Below are 15,288 nucleotides of genomic sequence, written 5' to 3' on the forward strand. Positions count from 1 at the left end.
CTCCCGGGTCTGAGGGAGGAGGGGCCGGGGGTCTGGACTCCCGGGTCTGAGGGAGGAGGGCCCTGTGTCCTGGGCTCTGGGAGCCTCCCCTGGCCCTGACCATTCTTCCCCTCTTCTCTGTCCGCCTACAGTGTTGCTCTTCTGACTCAGACACGGCCACAGTCCTGGGCGGTTTAACTGAGACCCCCATCCGCTGTGCCTCCGCAGACACCCCTGATATTTCCTTGCTGGAATCCTATGATCCCTTCAACACGTACCTGTGGCAGCAGGACATTGAAAACCTGATGGACCCCGATACCAGCACCTTGTCCTTCTCCGCAGCCACCTACCCTCCCCGCTTCTCCCTCCCATCCGCTTACTCCTCCTCCCACAGGCGCAACGAAAAGGCCCAGGCTCTGGGATCTGGGCAGAGGCAGCGGCCTCCACCCTCTCAGAAGACCGCAGCTGCCCGCGTCGCCGCTTGGAAGGTTCCATTCCTCCGTGACCAGTCCAAGAGGGTCTCGGCAATGCATGATCCATCCCGGAAGATGTCGACTGCACCCGGCCCACCCCGGGGGGCCCCCGTGGTACCCGCTGTTACCCAGAAGACCCCAACAGTACGTGGCCCCCCTTGGAAGGCCCCACCTGTATCCGTTACTTCCCGGAAGGCCGCAGCCAGTCCTGGCCCGGCCCGGAAGGCCCCACCTGTATCGCCTACTTCCCGGAAGGCTGTATCTTCCTCTGTCCCAGGAAGGAAATCCGTGTTCCTACCTGCCCCATCCCAGAAGGCTCTGACCTCACCTACTCAACAGCAGATGACACCGGACGCTGCCACTTTGGGCACGTTGCCCACGGGAGGTCCTAGAGGGCGCGTGCTCAAGAGAAGCCAGCGTGAGGGGACGCCAGGACCACTGATGTTTGTGGGCACCCAGGAGATGGACCTGATAGAGACAAGGACCCGGAAAACATCCCAGGACCTGCCTTTTACCACCACCAAGAAGGAGTTGGAGGAGGTCGTGCTCACTAAAGCCCTGAAGATCACCCTGGATGGCTTGAAGGGCAGGGGCAAGTTGGAGGACAAGGTCCACAGAAAGAAGGAGGAGATATCCCTGGACAAGCCTGGCTTAACCTCCCAGACGGTGGGGCAACAGCAGAAGTGGCTCAAGACCCAGGAGGTGGTCATCCAGGGACCCCCGGAGGAGCAAAGCAGGCCGTTCTCGGTGGAGGGGCTCACCCTTGCCAAGCTGATGATCATGGCCAACTCCAAGGAACCGCCCCTGAGGCCAGCAACAGTCAATCCGTCCTCCTGGCTCTCGAACCCCCCGATGCCTGACATGTCAACAGTCAGCCCCAGTGAGGTGCCCTTGCTGCAGGGGACACCAGAGGTGGTTGGAGAGCAGTCCCTGTTTGGCACCTGGGTGAAGGAGAGAATGCATCCGTGGGCTGAAGGGAGCATGTATCACTGGGTAGAGGCACAGCCCCAGGTTCCAAAAGAGGCTTCCGAAGTGCCTGGCCTCCCCAGGCATGAGGCCAGCAGCCTGATGATGGACAATGTCTCCCCAGATCCCATCAGTCTGCCTGCATCAAGGTGGGAGGAGGTACCCCCGTGGCCCGTCTCACTGACCCCCATCTCAGAGATGAAGGCCAGTGTGTTCCAGCAGCCAAAGAGAGCATCTCTTGAGCCCGAGGGGCAGTCAGACCAGCTCGAGGGGAGGTCAGACCAGCTCAAGAAGACTCCAGACCAGCTGGAGGGGATGCCAGACCAACTTGAGGGGATATTAGACCAGCTCCAGAGGATGCCAGACCAGTTGGAGGGGATGCCAGACCAGCTCGAGGGGATGTCAGACCAGAGTCCCCTGGCCATAACAAAGTTGTCCTCTGATGTCATCTTACCAACGCTTGTAGAAAATGAGAATATGATGGACATGGCCCCTGAGGTGAAAGACATAGAGGAACCGGGTGCTTACAGTCCTTCAGCCAGGCATTTGGGGTGACAGCTGACACGTTCTGTCAACTCCATTAGCTGCAAGATAAAAAGAGGATCATTCCCTTTTTTCACTTTTTTTTTTTAATTTTTTTTTAACGTTTATTCATTTTTGAGATAGAGAGAGACAGAGCATGAATGGGGGAGGGTCAGAAAGAGGGAGACACAGAATCCGAAACAGGCTCCAGGCTCTGAGCTGTCAGCACAGAACCCGACGCGGGGCTCGAACTCACGGACCGCGAGATCATGACCTGAGCCGAAGTCGGCCGCCCAACCGACTGAGCCACCCAGGCGCCCCCCCTTTTTTCACTTTTGTTCACGGACTCAAAGTATAGAGAGTGTTGACTTGTGCTAGGCATTGTTCTAAGCACTAGAGATATGGCTTTGAGCAATTTGGGGAGGATATGCTCCTGTCATCTTGTGTGTAGAGCCCAGGGATGCTGTTCAATGTCCTACAATGCACAGGATGGCCCACCACAGCAGAGAATGATCCAGAGAAAATATCAGTAGGGCTGAAGTTAGGAGTCCTGACAATTAAAAGCTAAGTCAATTATATTGCACGCTATAAGGTGATGGCTCCATGGGAAAAGAGCAGGAGAGGGGGGACTAGGGATGAAGATAGGCAGCCCCCTGTATTGGACTGGTTGGTCCCGGAGGGCTTCAGTGAGTTGATGTCATTTGTGTAAAGGCCCGAAGGAGGGGAAGAAGGAAGCCATGCACACATCTGGTGAAAGTATGTTGCCTGCAGAAGAAACAGCCACTGCAGAGGCCCTGAGGCATGAGTGTGTGTGTGACACGTTGGACCAAGAGTGAGTTCCAAGGGACCCCAAGGGTAGGAAATGAAGTCAGAAGAAGTCACGCGAGTGGTGGTAATCACGTGGGACCTTGCAGGCCATTTCAAGGGCTTTGGCTTTGATGCTGAGTGAGCTGGGGGATTTGGGGGAGAATGGCTGGAACTGGTGTATATTTGAAAAGGCTCTCTCTGGCCAAAGCATAGAGAAGGTAAGGGGGCAAGGATGGAATCTGGGAGAAATGGGAGGAGGCAGTTGCAAGGATCCAGGCAGGAGACAAGAAGGGAGGTGCTGGAGGTGTGAGAAAGAGGCAGGATGGTTGAGCTGACAGATTGGCTCATGGATTGGACATGGCCATGTGGTGTCAAGGGCAAATGTAGGGCCTGGGGTCTGAGACACTGGGGAGACGGAGAGGCTGTGAATGCAGCAGGTGGCAGGGAGGGGATCAGGATCATCTAAGATCCCTGGTGAAGAAGTGGGGCAGGTAGCTGGATATATGAATTGGGAGTGATGGGAAATCATTGGCACATGGATAGTTACCACAAGCCAAGAGACTGGAGGAGGTCACCAGCCAGTGAGTGTCGACAAAGAGGGTACAAAGTGTTTAGAAAAGGGGAAACCAGGGGCGCCTGGGTGGCTCAGTCAGTTAAGCGTCTGACTTTGGCTCAGGTCGTGATCTCATGGTTCGTGAGTGAGTTCGAGCCCCGCGTCGGGCTCTGTGCTGATGGCTCAGAGCCTGGGGCCTGCTTCGGATTCTGTGTCTCCCTCTCTCTCTATCCCTCCCCGACTAGCGCTCTGTTTCTCCCTGTCTCTCAAAAATAAATAAATGTAAAACATTTTTAAAAAAAAAAGAAAAGGGGAAACCATAGTGAGAGTTGGCAGAATGGCGACAGCCTGGGTGTCAGGGGCAGCTGCGTGTAATGCTGCAGTTAGGTGAAGGAATACGGGACGGAGGCAGGAGCCCTGGGCTTACCAGCAAGGATTTTATTATTTGTTGCATGGTGGGAACAAAGACCCGAATGGGGCAGGCCGACGGGAGCACAGAAAGCAGGGGATCACTTGCCGCAACCCTTGAAAACATGATGCTCAGTGAAAGGAACCAGATGCAGAAGGCCTCATCGTGCGTGATTCCATTTGTGGGAAACTTGCAGACCAGGCAAATAAATCCAAGCGGAATGGTGGTTGCTAGGAGCTGGGAGGAATGGGAGGAATGGGGAGGGATGACTTATTGGGAACAGGGGTCTCCTTTTGGGGTGATGAAATGTTCTGGAGCTAAGTGGAGGTGGTGGTTGTACCGCACTGTGGATGTAATTAGTGTCGCCGAACTGTGCACTTTCAAACGGTTGCAACGGTAAATTTTATGTGATGTGTATTTCCCGCTATATACCTACCTACCCACCCACCCACCCACACACGTACTTTCCTATGAACGTGCGTATGCAAAGAGGGGACGCAGAGAGGAGGGGTCCAGCAGCTTTTTTCCAAGTAGTTTGCTGGAAGGGGAGGGGGGACATGGCAAGAAGTAGCTGGTGTAGGAAGTGAGCACGAGAGTGCTGAAGAGGAGAGAGAGATTAGCATTTGCGTGTTGGTGTGAAGGATCCACAGGCGGGCTCCCCCGCAACTAGGCAGGAGGGAGAAAAACTTGGGAGGGACACAGGGACAGGAAGACACTGGTGGGGACCCTTATTCCAGCTCACGCTTCATTTTAGCAGGGATTTACTGAGCCCTCACTACGCTCTTCCTGTGACCTCCAAGACCTCCTCTGGCTTTCTCTCTCTCTCCGCAGCATACAGAGTTCCCAGAGCCTTCATTAGCGGGATTCGGGGGGAGTCAATCTCGATCGCCAAAGCGTCCAAAGGAGCCCAGCGTGACCAGGTAGCCAGAGACCCTGCGGACCCGCCTTAGTCCTGGCACTGAAGTCCGGCGGCTCGGACACCACCCTTACTCTTTCCTCCTCTTCCCCACAGGCCCCCAGGGTGCTGTGCACCTGTACCGTAAGAAGCAGGGTGCTGAAAAGCCCGGGCGGGGGGATGCTCCCTCTAGGGTAGAGACCAGAGCTATCTATACGTTTATATATCGGGGGGGGGGGGGGGGGCGGGGGGCGGGGGAGAGCCCGCGGAGCGGCCCAGCTTCGCAGAGATTAAAAGCCTGAGTCGGAGTACTCGGCAAAAATCGTGACTGGGTGCCAGTGTGTGCGCGCGGGGTGGCGTCGGGCTGGAGGTGGGAGGCGGCGGGGGTGGGGGGGCTGGTCCACGCAGACCCTGCCTGGCGGCCCAGAGCGTCCCCTGCAGCGCAGCGGCTCCCATTGGCTGGGGTTCCAGGGGCCCCAGCCAATCCTGCCAGGAGTCGTGGTTTTCCTGGGCTGGGACCCCCCTCCCCCCCCGACACTCAGAAGCGAGGGGCACCGCCGGATGGAGCCACAAGCACAGCTAACCCAGTGACACGTTGACATCAGTCCGGTGAGGGCAGGGCGGGTGGGATCAGGGACTGGGCTTTGGGGTGGGGGCCAGGAACTGGGTGCGGGTCTGAGCGAGAGGCGCCTTCAGGCCCCACGGAGCCCCCTGCCCCTGCAGTAGCTGCCGCCTCCCTGGATGTTGGATATTGAGTTCCAGAAGTCCCCCAAGGGGAAATGGACAACACCACCCTTCGACCCGCGCTTCCCCAACCAGAACCAGACCCGCAACTGCTACCAGAACTTCCTGGGTGAGACCTTGCGGGCCAGGTTAGGGGCAGGGAGACAGAAGAGGCGGGAAGGGTCTGCCCCACCTGAAGACAGGGAGACGGTCCCGGACCGGCCTTGGTGGCGGTGACCGTTGGGGTGGGAGGGGAGGGGGGCCATGGTCGGAAGGGGCGGGGCCTCGCCGGGGAGTGGGAGGGGCCTATCTGGAGGGGCCTGGGCCCAGGGGTGGGGCGAGGGTGCGATGGGCGGGGCCTGGCCGGGAGAGGGTGGAACCTGCTCTGGAGGGGTGGGTACCAAATCCTGCAGGGGCGGGGCGAGGGAGGAATAGGCGGGGCCTATCCAGCGTGGGCGGGGCTTTGTCTGGAGGGGAGAAGACCCTGTCCTGGAGGGTGGAATCGAGTCTTGGAGGGGAGGGGCGAGAGAGAGATAGGCGGGGCCTATCCGGTGGGGGGCGGGACCGAGGCTTGGAGGGCCGAGGCAAGGGAAGGATAGGAGGGGCCTACCCAGCAGGGACGGGGCCTGTCCGGGACTGGGCATGACCTGGTCTAGGGGCCAGGACTGGGCCTGGAGGGGGCGGGGCCTGGCCTGGAGGGGCGGGACCGAGTCCTGGAGGGGCTGGGCATGGCCTGGAGGGGGTGGACCGACCGTGGAGAGGCGGGGCCTGACGGAGTGGGCGGGGCCTGCTCTGGAGGGCTGGGGACCAAGTCCTGGAGGGGCGGGGCCTGGTCTGCTGGGACTGGGACCGAGGCAACCCCGCGGCCCGCTCCGCCCCACCCCTCAGACTACCACCGCTGCGTCAAGAGAATGAACCGCCGTGGGAAAAGCACGCAGCCCTGCGAGTATTACTTCCGCGTGTTCCACTCGCTGTGCCCCAAGAGCTGGGTGAGCAGGGGGCCGAGGGGGCGTCGACAGCCGGCCGGGCGAGACCGGACCGGGCGAGGGTGGAGGGTCCCGCAGAGCTGAACAAGCGCCCGCCGCCTCCCCTCCCGCCCGTCTCTCCCCAGGTGCAGCGCTGGACCGAGCAGATCCAGAGAGGGACCTTCGCAGGCAAAATCTGACGGCCTGAGTGCGGACGCCCCGAAGGATCAGCGCGCTGACACCCTCCACCCCCCACCGTCCTCGAGTCTCCCCGAGACTAAGCCACACATAAAGCTATGTTGCTGCTGACGTTTCTTATTATCTGGCGTGGGGGCTGGAGAAGACCTTTGTCTGTGGCCTGCAGCTAACGCTACCGGTTCTGATGGAGGAGGGGGCAGGGGAGGATTCTGCTCCGTCGGGCTGCCATGGAGGGAGGGTAGGCAGGTGTCTAGGGCGGCAGCAACCAAGCCCCGTCCGCCCTTGCCCCACTGCCTCCAGCAGCAGCCGCCACCAGCCCGGGGTCCTCTCTGGATCTCTGGATGACCACGCGCGCCCACCAGAGTGCCCCTGACTGTCCATCCCCACACTTAGTCGCCCTCCGTCTCCTCCCTCAGGAGCCTCTTCCTCTCTGACCTGAACGCCTCCCCCACCTCCTTCCATTCCCAAGTTCTGGGGTGGGGGGAGTCTACTGTGCACCCCCCCCCCCCCCCCCCCCCCGCCAGCGCTGACCCCAACCCTCCCTCCCCTGCTCTGGACCCTTTCTTCACCACTCTCCCTCACTTCCGTGCCCCCGTTTGACTCCTTTTGCCATCCTGTCCTCATCCCGTGAGCCCCTCCCAACAGTCTTTTGCACGCCTGGCCCTGTCAGCACTGGCCCCGCCAGAGCATCCTCTTCCTTGTTCCCCCAAAGAACAGGGGCGGCTGCCCCCCCCCCCCCCCGACTTCTCCATTTCCCCAGGATACTCCAAGCTCCTGTCTGAATAATTTGCTCCTGCCGCATCCGGGCACCGGGCCTGCCCAGGCTCAGAGGCAGCAACGCCAAAATCCATCCTCATTCCAAATGACCCCCGAAAGGTCACCTCTCCAAACACCTGCCCCCTCCCCCGCCCGGAGGCTGAGGCGTGACCCTTAACAGAGCGCAGAGCCCTGGGCTTCTAGCCCGGACCGAGTCCTGGCACAGGGAGGACTGGATTCCACTGTGTCTCCCTGAAGCTGTAGGAGGACTCCCGCGACAGCCTGGAGCCAGGCTCTCTCAAGTCATGTCAAGAGGCCAGTTTAATCCGGGGCTCGAAGGTCGCTGTTACTGATCAGAACAACTTGTCGGTGACCCTGAACAAGCTTCTTGACCTGCGTGCCCCTCAGCTTCCCCAGGAAACAGAGATGGTACAGTCCCGTTACCAGGACAGGTGGGATGATGGGAGGGGCTGAGCGGACTCTGGAGGACTGGCTCCACCCAGCCTCCTGGATGACTGTCCCCAGGCACACCCTCCACGCTGGCCTCATCAAGCCACCCAGGGCGCACCCCAGCCTGCTCATCTCCTGGGATGGCTTCACCCAGATACCCTGCCCCCCCCCCCCAATCACAGCCTGAGAGGCAGGGGGGCAGGTGAGTGCGCAGGGCGTGCCCGGAGCGCTGCCCCTGTGGCAGGGAAGCCGACGGTGACACACAGGCAAGGCACCTCTCCAAGTCACCAAATAGGGCTGCCGGCTGTCTGACACTCAGTGAGGTCACCTAGGTAGCATCTGAGCACAGAGCCTGCCACCTGTACAGCCCCAGCCGGCCTCTGGACCTCAGCAGGCCACCCCTGCCTGGAGGGCACTTTCTCTCCCTTGCCCTGCAGCCACTCTCAACTCTCCATTTTCTGTCCCCACCATCAGCCCTCCACCACTTTTTTTAAAGTTTATTTATTTTGGTGGGGGCGGGGAGGGAGAGGGAGAGAGGGAGGGAGGGAGGGAGGGAGGGAGGGAGAGAGAGAGAGAGAGAGAACAAGCAGGGGAGGGGCAGAGAGAATCCCAAGCCGGCTCCACGCAGTCAGGGCAGAGCCCGATGCGGGGCTCAAACTCATGAATGGCGAGATCATGACCTGAGCTGAAATGGAGTCAGATGCTCAACCGACTGGGCCACCAAGGCGCCCCCATCCCTCAACCACTTTGGAGCATTGTTTATATTCCAGGCCACCAACCCTAAGGATGCCGGAGCTGGAGGCGGGGTCCGGCCTCGTGCACTATGGCTGTCTGGGTCAACAGCACAGCACACCCCCAGGCCTTGAACTCTGAACAGCGCCTCCACTGCTCCCTGAAGCCCCAGTGCCAGCCGCAGGGACCTGCAGCAGCTTCCCAGGTCAGAGGAGGTCCCGTTCCCGCCCCTCTGCCCAACTCGCATCCCTGCTCTCCCCACCACCTCCTTCCTCCTCCCCCTTTCTTCCCCCAGGGCCATCCCCTCCATCTCAGGCCACCTCTTGCCCTCTTCCCCTGCCTCTGAGCCCCTTGGCCGGTTCCTTCCTCCCCATCCGGGGACAGGCTCAGGCTTCCAGGCACTTCCCCATCAGAAACGCTCAGCTGCCCTTCACCCTTTGCTCCGGGAACCCAAGCCCTCAAGGAACCCGCTCTCCCTCTCCTCCCCATGGAAGCCACCGCGACCCAGCTCACTGTCCCTTGGTCCCCAGTGGGCACGGCTCCAGCCTCCTGTCTCTGGAGCCAGCCTCCTTCTCATCCTGAAGATCCTGCAGCCCGATGAATTCCGAAACGCCTCAAGTGCCAGTTGCACAGATTACCAGCCACGTGGCCCCCAAGTCCCCAAGCCGTCTGCACCGTGGTCTTTTCATCCAAAGTCTGCTGGTGACCACACCTACACTTCATAGGGCTGCTGGGGAGGACCATGCTGTGAACCACAGGCTAGTTGTCGGGCCCAGGTCTCTCCGGGTGTGTGCGGGGGGTCTCTACCTGTGTAAGCAATCCGAGGAAGCGTGTTGGTTCATACTGGCGGCTGACACATCGCACGGTGGGAGGAGTGACGGATCGCCCTCCAGGATGGCCAACCCATCAACAGGGTCCCGGGGCTCCTGGAGACAACCGGCCAGTGCCGTGTGCATGTAAAAGGGTCAGGAGAGGAGCGGGTCCGGGATCGGGGTGCCCAGCCTGGATGGCGCTCTCGGCTCTGCTTCCGGCCCAGCCACCAGAGGCGAAGGAGAAGGCAGAGCATGAGCCTTGAGCGGTGAGCTGTGATTATTTCCTGCTTCTTTCAGTTCCTTCTTCCCTTCATCTCCCGGCCAACTTCCCTACGCTCTCGCTCAGGCTGCGCGATGGGGTTCGAGCCCCTGCCTTGACCTGCGGACTCTCATTCTTCCCTCCCCAGCGCCTGTGCTGTCCTGTCGTGGTAGGAGCCATTGACTCAGTGGGGCGGGGGGGGGGGGGGGGGGGGTTCGGGGCAGAACCTGGAGCAAGGTGGTCACTGTCCTCCGCAGGCTGTTTGTAAAGGGGGTGGGGCGGTCCTGGGAGCGCGGCCGGCCGTGAAGACAGACGCCAGGCCACACAAGCCACGCGACTCCCTCCCCATCACCCTGCCGCCCCAGTCCAGCGCTTCTCAGTGGGGGTGGCGTTGGCCCCCAGGGGGACGTCTGGCAGCGTCTGGAGACATTTCTGTCACAAGCAAGGGGGTGCTACTGGCATCGGGTGGGCGGAGGCTGGCGGGGCAACGCCTCATCCTGCAACCCAGAATGAGCGGGCTCTGCGTGGGCCTCCGACCACTTGGGTTCCAGACACTCTGGGGAAGCGGACCAAGGCTCCAAGCCCTCTCCCCTGAGAAGAGTGCACAGGCGCATGTGCAGTTACTACACTTTACAACAGGATCTCTGGAAGTGCTTGCAACCCCCCGCCCCGTGGTTGTCCGTCCATCCATCCCGGAGGAGATTCCGGCTCTGCTGTGCTGCTGGTCTAGACGCCACAGTGAGGCACCTGCACTGCAGTCTGCCCTCCGCGCCCTCCTCGCCTTCCTCCTTGCAAACCAACAGGCTCAGTGGGAGTCAGACAGGTGCTCTGTGAAAGAGAGGGATTCGAGGTAAACACGTCCCGCTCTGCCCTGCCCCCACCCCCCACCCCCAGCGGCCTCTCCCTGCCCCTCTCGCCCTCCCTTCAGCCCCTGGCTGCTTCTGCCCCTCAGGTGTGAGGCCTCAGCTCTAGAACAGCGCCAGCCCTCAGAAGCAGGACGCGCTCACCGGTGGGTAGCTGTCCCCATGTCTCAGGCACAGTGGCAGGGAGGAGGTGACCACGAAGGTGACGGCGGTGTTCCCTAAGGCCCCAGATCTGGAGCATCATCGCCCTGGTCCCACAGAGCCGGGCCTACCCAGAAGACACGGACGAGGCTATGGGGGCAGCTGGGCCCCACGTGACCGTGATCAAGTCACCCTACTTGCCGGACCTGTTACCTCATCTGAAGGAGAGGGGAGTCCTCGCACTCTTCACCAGCACCCTTCCAGCGGGGATGGGGTTCTCGCCTCTGTCCTCCGCCATCCTCGGGGCCATCCTATCGACCCTTCGCCCCTCCAAAGCTCCACAAACATCCCCTCGACACATAAATCAAAATGAAAAGCTACAAAGGACGCTGCTTATAACAAGGCTTTAATAAAATAAAAAGTTCAAGTGCTTTCAATCCCCCAACATACCCCGTTCTGGTGTGGGGGAGGGGAGGGACCCCCCACACCCCAGTAGCACCAGGGACAGCACCATGAGAAAGATGAGGTCGCGTCCGGCCTCCCTGAGACCCACGGGGTGGTGAGGACGTGTCCCAGACATCCCCCCACCTTGCCCCCCCCCCCACCTCAGACAGTCGCAGAGCTGAGCCCAAACCCACTCCCCTCCGCAGGGCAGTCTCTAGGGGGGGCCGCCCCCAGGTCAGTTCCACCGCCTCCTGAGGCCTGGGCTTCCGGGGAGACACCAAGGGGCGGCCCCCACCCCTTATGGCTTTGCTCCCTGGGCAGGAGGGGGGGGTAGGGAAGGGAACGGCTCCTGTAGTCCTGAGGTTGGAGTTGGGGATGCGGGTGGGGCAGCAGCGGCCAGGGCACCCAATGGGGCGGGGGCGGCTCAGGGGTCAGCGGTCACAAAGGGTCAGGGGTCAGATCCCTGGGTGTCTCCAAACCGACCCAGCCCCCAGCCCGGTAAGAACTGTGCCGGGGTCCAGGGCCAGCTCCCTCCCAGAGGTCCAAGAGCTCCTTCTAGAGGTCAGTGAGTCCCCGAGAACATGGGGCCGTGGGGGAGGGGGGACTAGGCAGGATCCCATCTTCTCCTGGCCTCGGGCCTCCCCTCCGGCCCATCACGGCCCGTCACCGTTGACATCCAGGTCAATGGAACCATGGCTGACCACCAGCCGCAGGCGCTTGGGTGGGGAGAAGGGGGCAAAGGCGAGGGCCTTCTTGGGGATGGGGGTGGGGCCTGGGGTCCCGGCAGGGGCAGGGGCGGGGGCAGCAGGTGGGGGCCGGGCCACCCGGCTCAGGTCCACGCGCACCACGTAAGGCAGCCCATAGCGCCGGGCCCAGTGCCAGTCCTGCTGAGGGGCCCAGTGGGCGCGGGGGGCCGGGCCCAGGGCCACCAGGGCCTCCGCCTGCAGGCAGCATCGGGGGCCACAGCCTCCCCACTGGTGCAAGGAGACGCGGGCAGCACGGAGAAGGGGGGGAGCTGGGGCCCTCCGGGGCTGGGGGCGTCGGCGTCTCCGGGGGCGCACCCGGGGCTGGGGCTGAGGCAGCCACTGGAGCCAGAGGGGCGAGGCGTCAGGGCGGGCGCCGCAGGGCAGGGGGCGTAGGGGCTGGCAGGCAGCTGTGGAGGGGGGAGGGGAGAGAAAGGGGTGGATGTGAGCAGGGCGACTGGCACGGGGCGGCGGGGGGGGGGGGGGGGGGGGTATGGGGGGAGGGGAGGGAGGGCGACGGAGGGACACGGTGGTCGGTGGTCGGGATGCACACAGGCTGGCAGGACAGGGTCCCTGCCCCGAGCTCACCACAGAACGGGTCCCGGAGCAGTGGGGACAGGTGGGCGCAGGCCCTGGGGCCCAGCCGGCCACCACCCTCCAGGCCCTGCTGCAGCCTCCGCTTGGTCTCCCGGAGCTCGTACTTGTCCAGAAGCCGCGGGGGCGCGGGTTCCCTGGGCCGCAGTCGGAAGGCCCCTTCGCCTCTCCTGTGGGCGGGCGGAAGGAGAGGAGGGAAGCGGGTCCTGAGGAGGCTCTTCGGGGGCACTGCAGTGTGCCTCCCTCCGGTGTCCTCCCACCTCACCCCTCCTGGTCCCTCCCCACCTCACCCCTCCTGGGTCCCTCCCCCCTTCCCCTTGATGGGGGCCCTCCCACCTCACCCCTCTCGGGTGCCCTCCCACCTCACCTCTCTTGGGTGCCCTCCCCACCTCACCCTTCCTGGGTCCCTCCCCCCTTTCCCTTGGTGGGGGTCCTCCCACGTCACCCCTCTCAGGTGCCCTCCCCACCTCACCCTTGGTGGGGGCCCTCCCACCTCACCTCTCTCGGGTGCCCTCCCCACCTCACCCCTCCTGGGTCCCTCCCCACCTCACCCCTCACCTCTCACAGGTATAGCATTCACAGTGCTCATTCTTTTCACCAAAGAAGCCTTCGCCATAGAAGCAGGTTACCTCGTCCCCCGGCTCAATGTCCCGGAGTACCTTCACACAGGCTGCGTTCCCATCTGCGGGCACAAACTGGGGGCTGGGCTGCTCAGTGACCGGTCCTGGGGGCTGCCTGGCTCCACCCCACCCAGGACGAGTGTGATCCCAGGACGGGCAGGGGCCAGGGGCCAGGAGCCCCCAGGAGCTTCCAGGGTCTGCCCTCTTAACACGCTCCCCAACTTCCTGCCCGCGTGCTGGCCTCCGCCCTCCCCGCAGGATGATGATCTAACCTGACCCTGGCAGTGTTGGCAGACAGCACCGCCTGCTCCCTCCTGCACCCTTCCGCCACCCCTCCCACAGGCCCCCACCCGCTCCCCACTCCCTGGCAGCCTGCACCTTGGCAGCGTGGTCCCAGCTCTGCCGGTCTCGCCGTCCCCCCCGCCAGGTGCCTGTCCGCCCTGCGGCCCCAGCCCGGGATTGCTGCCCCCTGAGGCCACTCTTGCCTGTGCCTGTTCCTGCCTCGTGCTCCCCCTCTGGGAGGAGTGGACTCCCATCGCTCCCCCCACTCTAGCCTGACACACACCTGGGGGTGGCTCCGGCCACCTGCCCACTTCATCCCAGGCCAACTGGCCGGAGCCTCCGTGCACGGGGCCTCGCGTCCTTGCTCTCTGTATCCCCCAGACTCCATCTGGAGCCAACCTCTCACTCAGTGACACACCGGGTCACACGCCAGCCTCCGGCCCCTCCCTGTCCTGACAAGCCTCCAGCTCTTGAGCTGCCAGGGCCATCTAAAAACCAAACCCCATTATTCACCCAGTGGGAGCACCCGTGGGGCAGACCTGAGCTCCTTTGTGGCACGCGAGGCCAGAGTCACCATGGCGACCATGCCTCCTGGCCCTCCACTGAGACGTGCCTGTCTGGGATGGCCTAGCACGCCTCAGTTTCTCCTCAACACCTTGGAAAGTCCTATTCCTCCTCAAGCGCTTGGCTCTAAACATCTGTGCGGCCTCCTGGTTCTGCACCGCTAGGTAAAAGACCGGTGCCTGTTGCCCGGGCCCTGAGGTGGCTGGCACCCGCCTCACCACAGAGCCTCTGTCACGAAGCCTTGCCCCGTTTCCTGTCCTACCCAGCACATTTCCCACCGTCAAATCCATGTAATGGGCCTACAGAGTCACAGAACACAAGAACCACGGGGGTGCACTTCACACCGGACCCTCGCCACCATCCCCGGAGACACATTCTCCCCATCTCCCACCCGGGAAGAGTAACTCAGGCTGGGGGCTGGGGGAGCCAGGACTCAAACCCAGTTCTAACTCCAGAGTCCTGGTCGCAGCTTGGGGCTCCGACAGACAGCGCAATGAGGCCCACACCCAGCAGGATGCACACCCGAGGCCTTACGAGACTCCTCTGCTTTCAGGCACTCTGCGCTCCACCACAGAGAACACGCAGTGGCTCTCCCTGCAAAGCTGCTTCTCCACCCTGCTCCCTCTGCCTGGAAGTCCTGCCTCCCAGAGTCTCATCCTCTGGGGCTCGCTCTGGCCTTACCCCAGGCTTCTGGGGCTCAGCTCCCCTGTGTCCTGCTATGGCAGGTGCACAGCTGTGTCCAGTGGGCTCCAGGCGCGGGGGCACCTTCTGTCTCCCTGTCCACCACACTCCCCCCTCCAAGTGAACTCAGGTTCAGCGAGGGAAGAAGGCTGCCAGCAGGTGGCAACCTGAGATCCAGGGAGACTCGCCAGGGCCCCTTCCCTTCCTCCCTGATCCCTGATCTCTGCAGATGCACACAAGGTTCCGGCCAAGGGCAGGAGGCAGCTGTACCAGGTGGGGAGACTCCGGGCAGTTTCTGGCTAGTCACTGACCCAAATGCCCCTCCCCGGAGCCCCCTTATTTCCCCCCAAGCCCACTCCTCAGTGGGGGTTCCCCAAGTCTCACCTTGCAGTTGGGTTTGCAGTCTGGAACATTGAGGGGAGGGCGGGGAGAGAAGAAGAGACTCAAGTGAGCAGGGAGGTGAGTGGGCACCACCAGCCCCGGCCCCGCCCTGTCCCGGGCCGGCCCCAGCCCCGGCCGCGGCCCCACCGTGGTTTATGAAGGCGGCGGGGCCCAGCCACAGCTGTGCGCTGCGCTTGCGGGTGGAGTACATGATGCTGAAGTCGTTCTCGCCGGCCCTCAGCAGCCCCTCGTCAGCCTCCCGCAGCTCCGCGATGCAGCCCACCAGCAGTTCTAGCTTCTCGTTCTTCTTCCTGCAGAAAGGCCAGGCCAGGCCGCCGTCTGAGCAGCGCCTCCCCACGCCCCAGCTGGGCCACCAGGGGGCCTCCTGCCTGTGCCACCTTGGTCCGCCTCCCAGATTTCTCAAGTCCACCCCCCCCCCCCACCACCGCCTCCACACCTGCCTGGGGGGTCTCCTG

The 15,288-nt window shown here is 62.6% G+C and overlaps 4 protein-coding genes across 9 annotated transcripts in view; 3 read left to right on the forward strand and 1 right to left on the reverse strand.

Annotated features, from left to right (window-relative positions):
- The window catches only part of LOC121023383 (protein FAM71E2-like), a 25,476-nt gene extending 20,629 nt beyond the window's left edge, over positions 1-4,847 (forward strand). The window contains exons 2-4 of the mRNA XM_040465199.1: positions 52-1,960; positions 4,541-4,629; positions 4,722-4,847. Coding sequence (XP_040321133.1) covers positions 52-1,960; positions 4,541-4,568 — 1,937 coding nt within the window. The 3' untranslated portion in view covers positions 4,569-4,629; positions 4,722-4,847. The remainder of the gene's footprint in view (positions 1-51; positions 1,961-4,540; positions 4,630-4,721) is intronic.
- A 256-nt stretch (positions 4,848-5,103) lies between these two features.
- On the forward strand, positions 5,104-6,601 carry COX6B2 (cytochrome c oxidase subunit 6B2). 3 transcript variants are annotated; one of them, XM_040465175.1, is made up of 4 exons: positions 5,104-5,213; positions 5,328-5,457; positions 6,168-6,316; positions 6,439-6,601. In XM_040465175.1, the coding sequence occupies exons 2-4, from the start codon at positions 5,346-5,348 to the stop codon at positions 6,490-6,492; spliced, it is 315 nt and encodes a 104-aa protein (XP_040321109.1). In that variant the 5' UTR covers positions 5,104-5,213; positions 5,328-5,345; the 3' UTR covers positions 6,493-6,601. The 3 variants fall into 3 exon arrangements, with proteins under 3 accessions (XP_040321109.1, XP_040321111.1, XP_040321110.1); XM_040465177.1 differs by having other exon boundaries at positions 6,216-6,316; XM_040465176.1 differs by having other exon boundaries at positions 5,142-5,213; positions 5,301-5,457.
- A 3,118-nt stretch (positions 6,602-9,719) lies between these two features.
- Positions 9,720-10,940, forward strand: LOC121023449 (uncharacterized). Its single transcript, XM_040465342.1, has 3 exons — positions 9,720-10,349; positions 10,452-10,508; positions 10,586-10,940. Exons 1-3 carry the CDS (start codon positions 10,009-10,011, stop codon positions 10,911-10,913), a joined length of 726 nt encoding a protein of 241 aa, XP_040321276.1. The 5' UTR covers positions 9,720-10,008; the 3' UTR covers positions 10,914-10,940.
- The window catches only part of KMT5C (lysine methyltransferase 5C), a 26,530-nt gene continuing 21,352 nt past the window's right edge, over positions 10,111-15,288 (reverse strand). For 3 of the 4 annotated variants that reach the window (XM_040465333.1, XM_040465334.1, XM_040465335.1), the window contains exons 5-9: positions 14,960-15,123; positions 14,816-14,835; positions 12,843-12,979; positions 12,279-12,454; positions 10,893-12,100 (exon numbers count right to left, since the gene is read on the reverse strand). In XM_040465333.1, the coding sequence (XP_040321267.1) occupies positions 11,601-12,100; positions 12,279-12,454; positions 12,843-12,979; positions 14,816-14,835; positions 14,960-15,123 (997 nt within the window). In that variant the 3' untranslated portion in view covers positions 10,893-11,600. The other variant, XR_005787397.1, reaches the window with a different exon arrangement.

Source organism: Herpailurus yagouaroundi, unplaced genomic scaffold (genome assembly GCF_014898765.1).
Source record: "Herpailurus yagouaroundi ecotype Mexico unplaced genomic scaffold, PumYag 557, whole genome shotgun sequence".
Taxonomy (NCBI): Eukaryota; Metazoa; Chordata; class Mammalia; order Carnivora; family Felidae; genus Herpailurus; species Herpailurus yagouaroundi.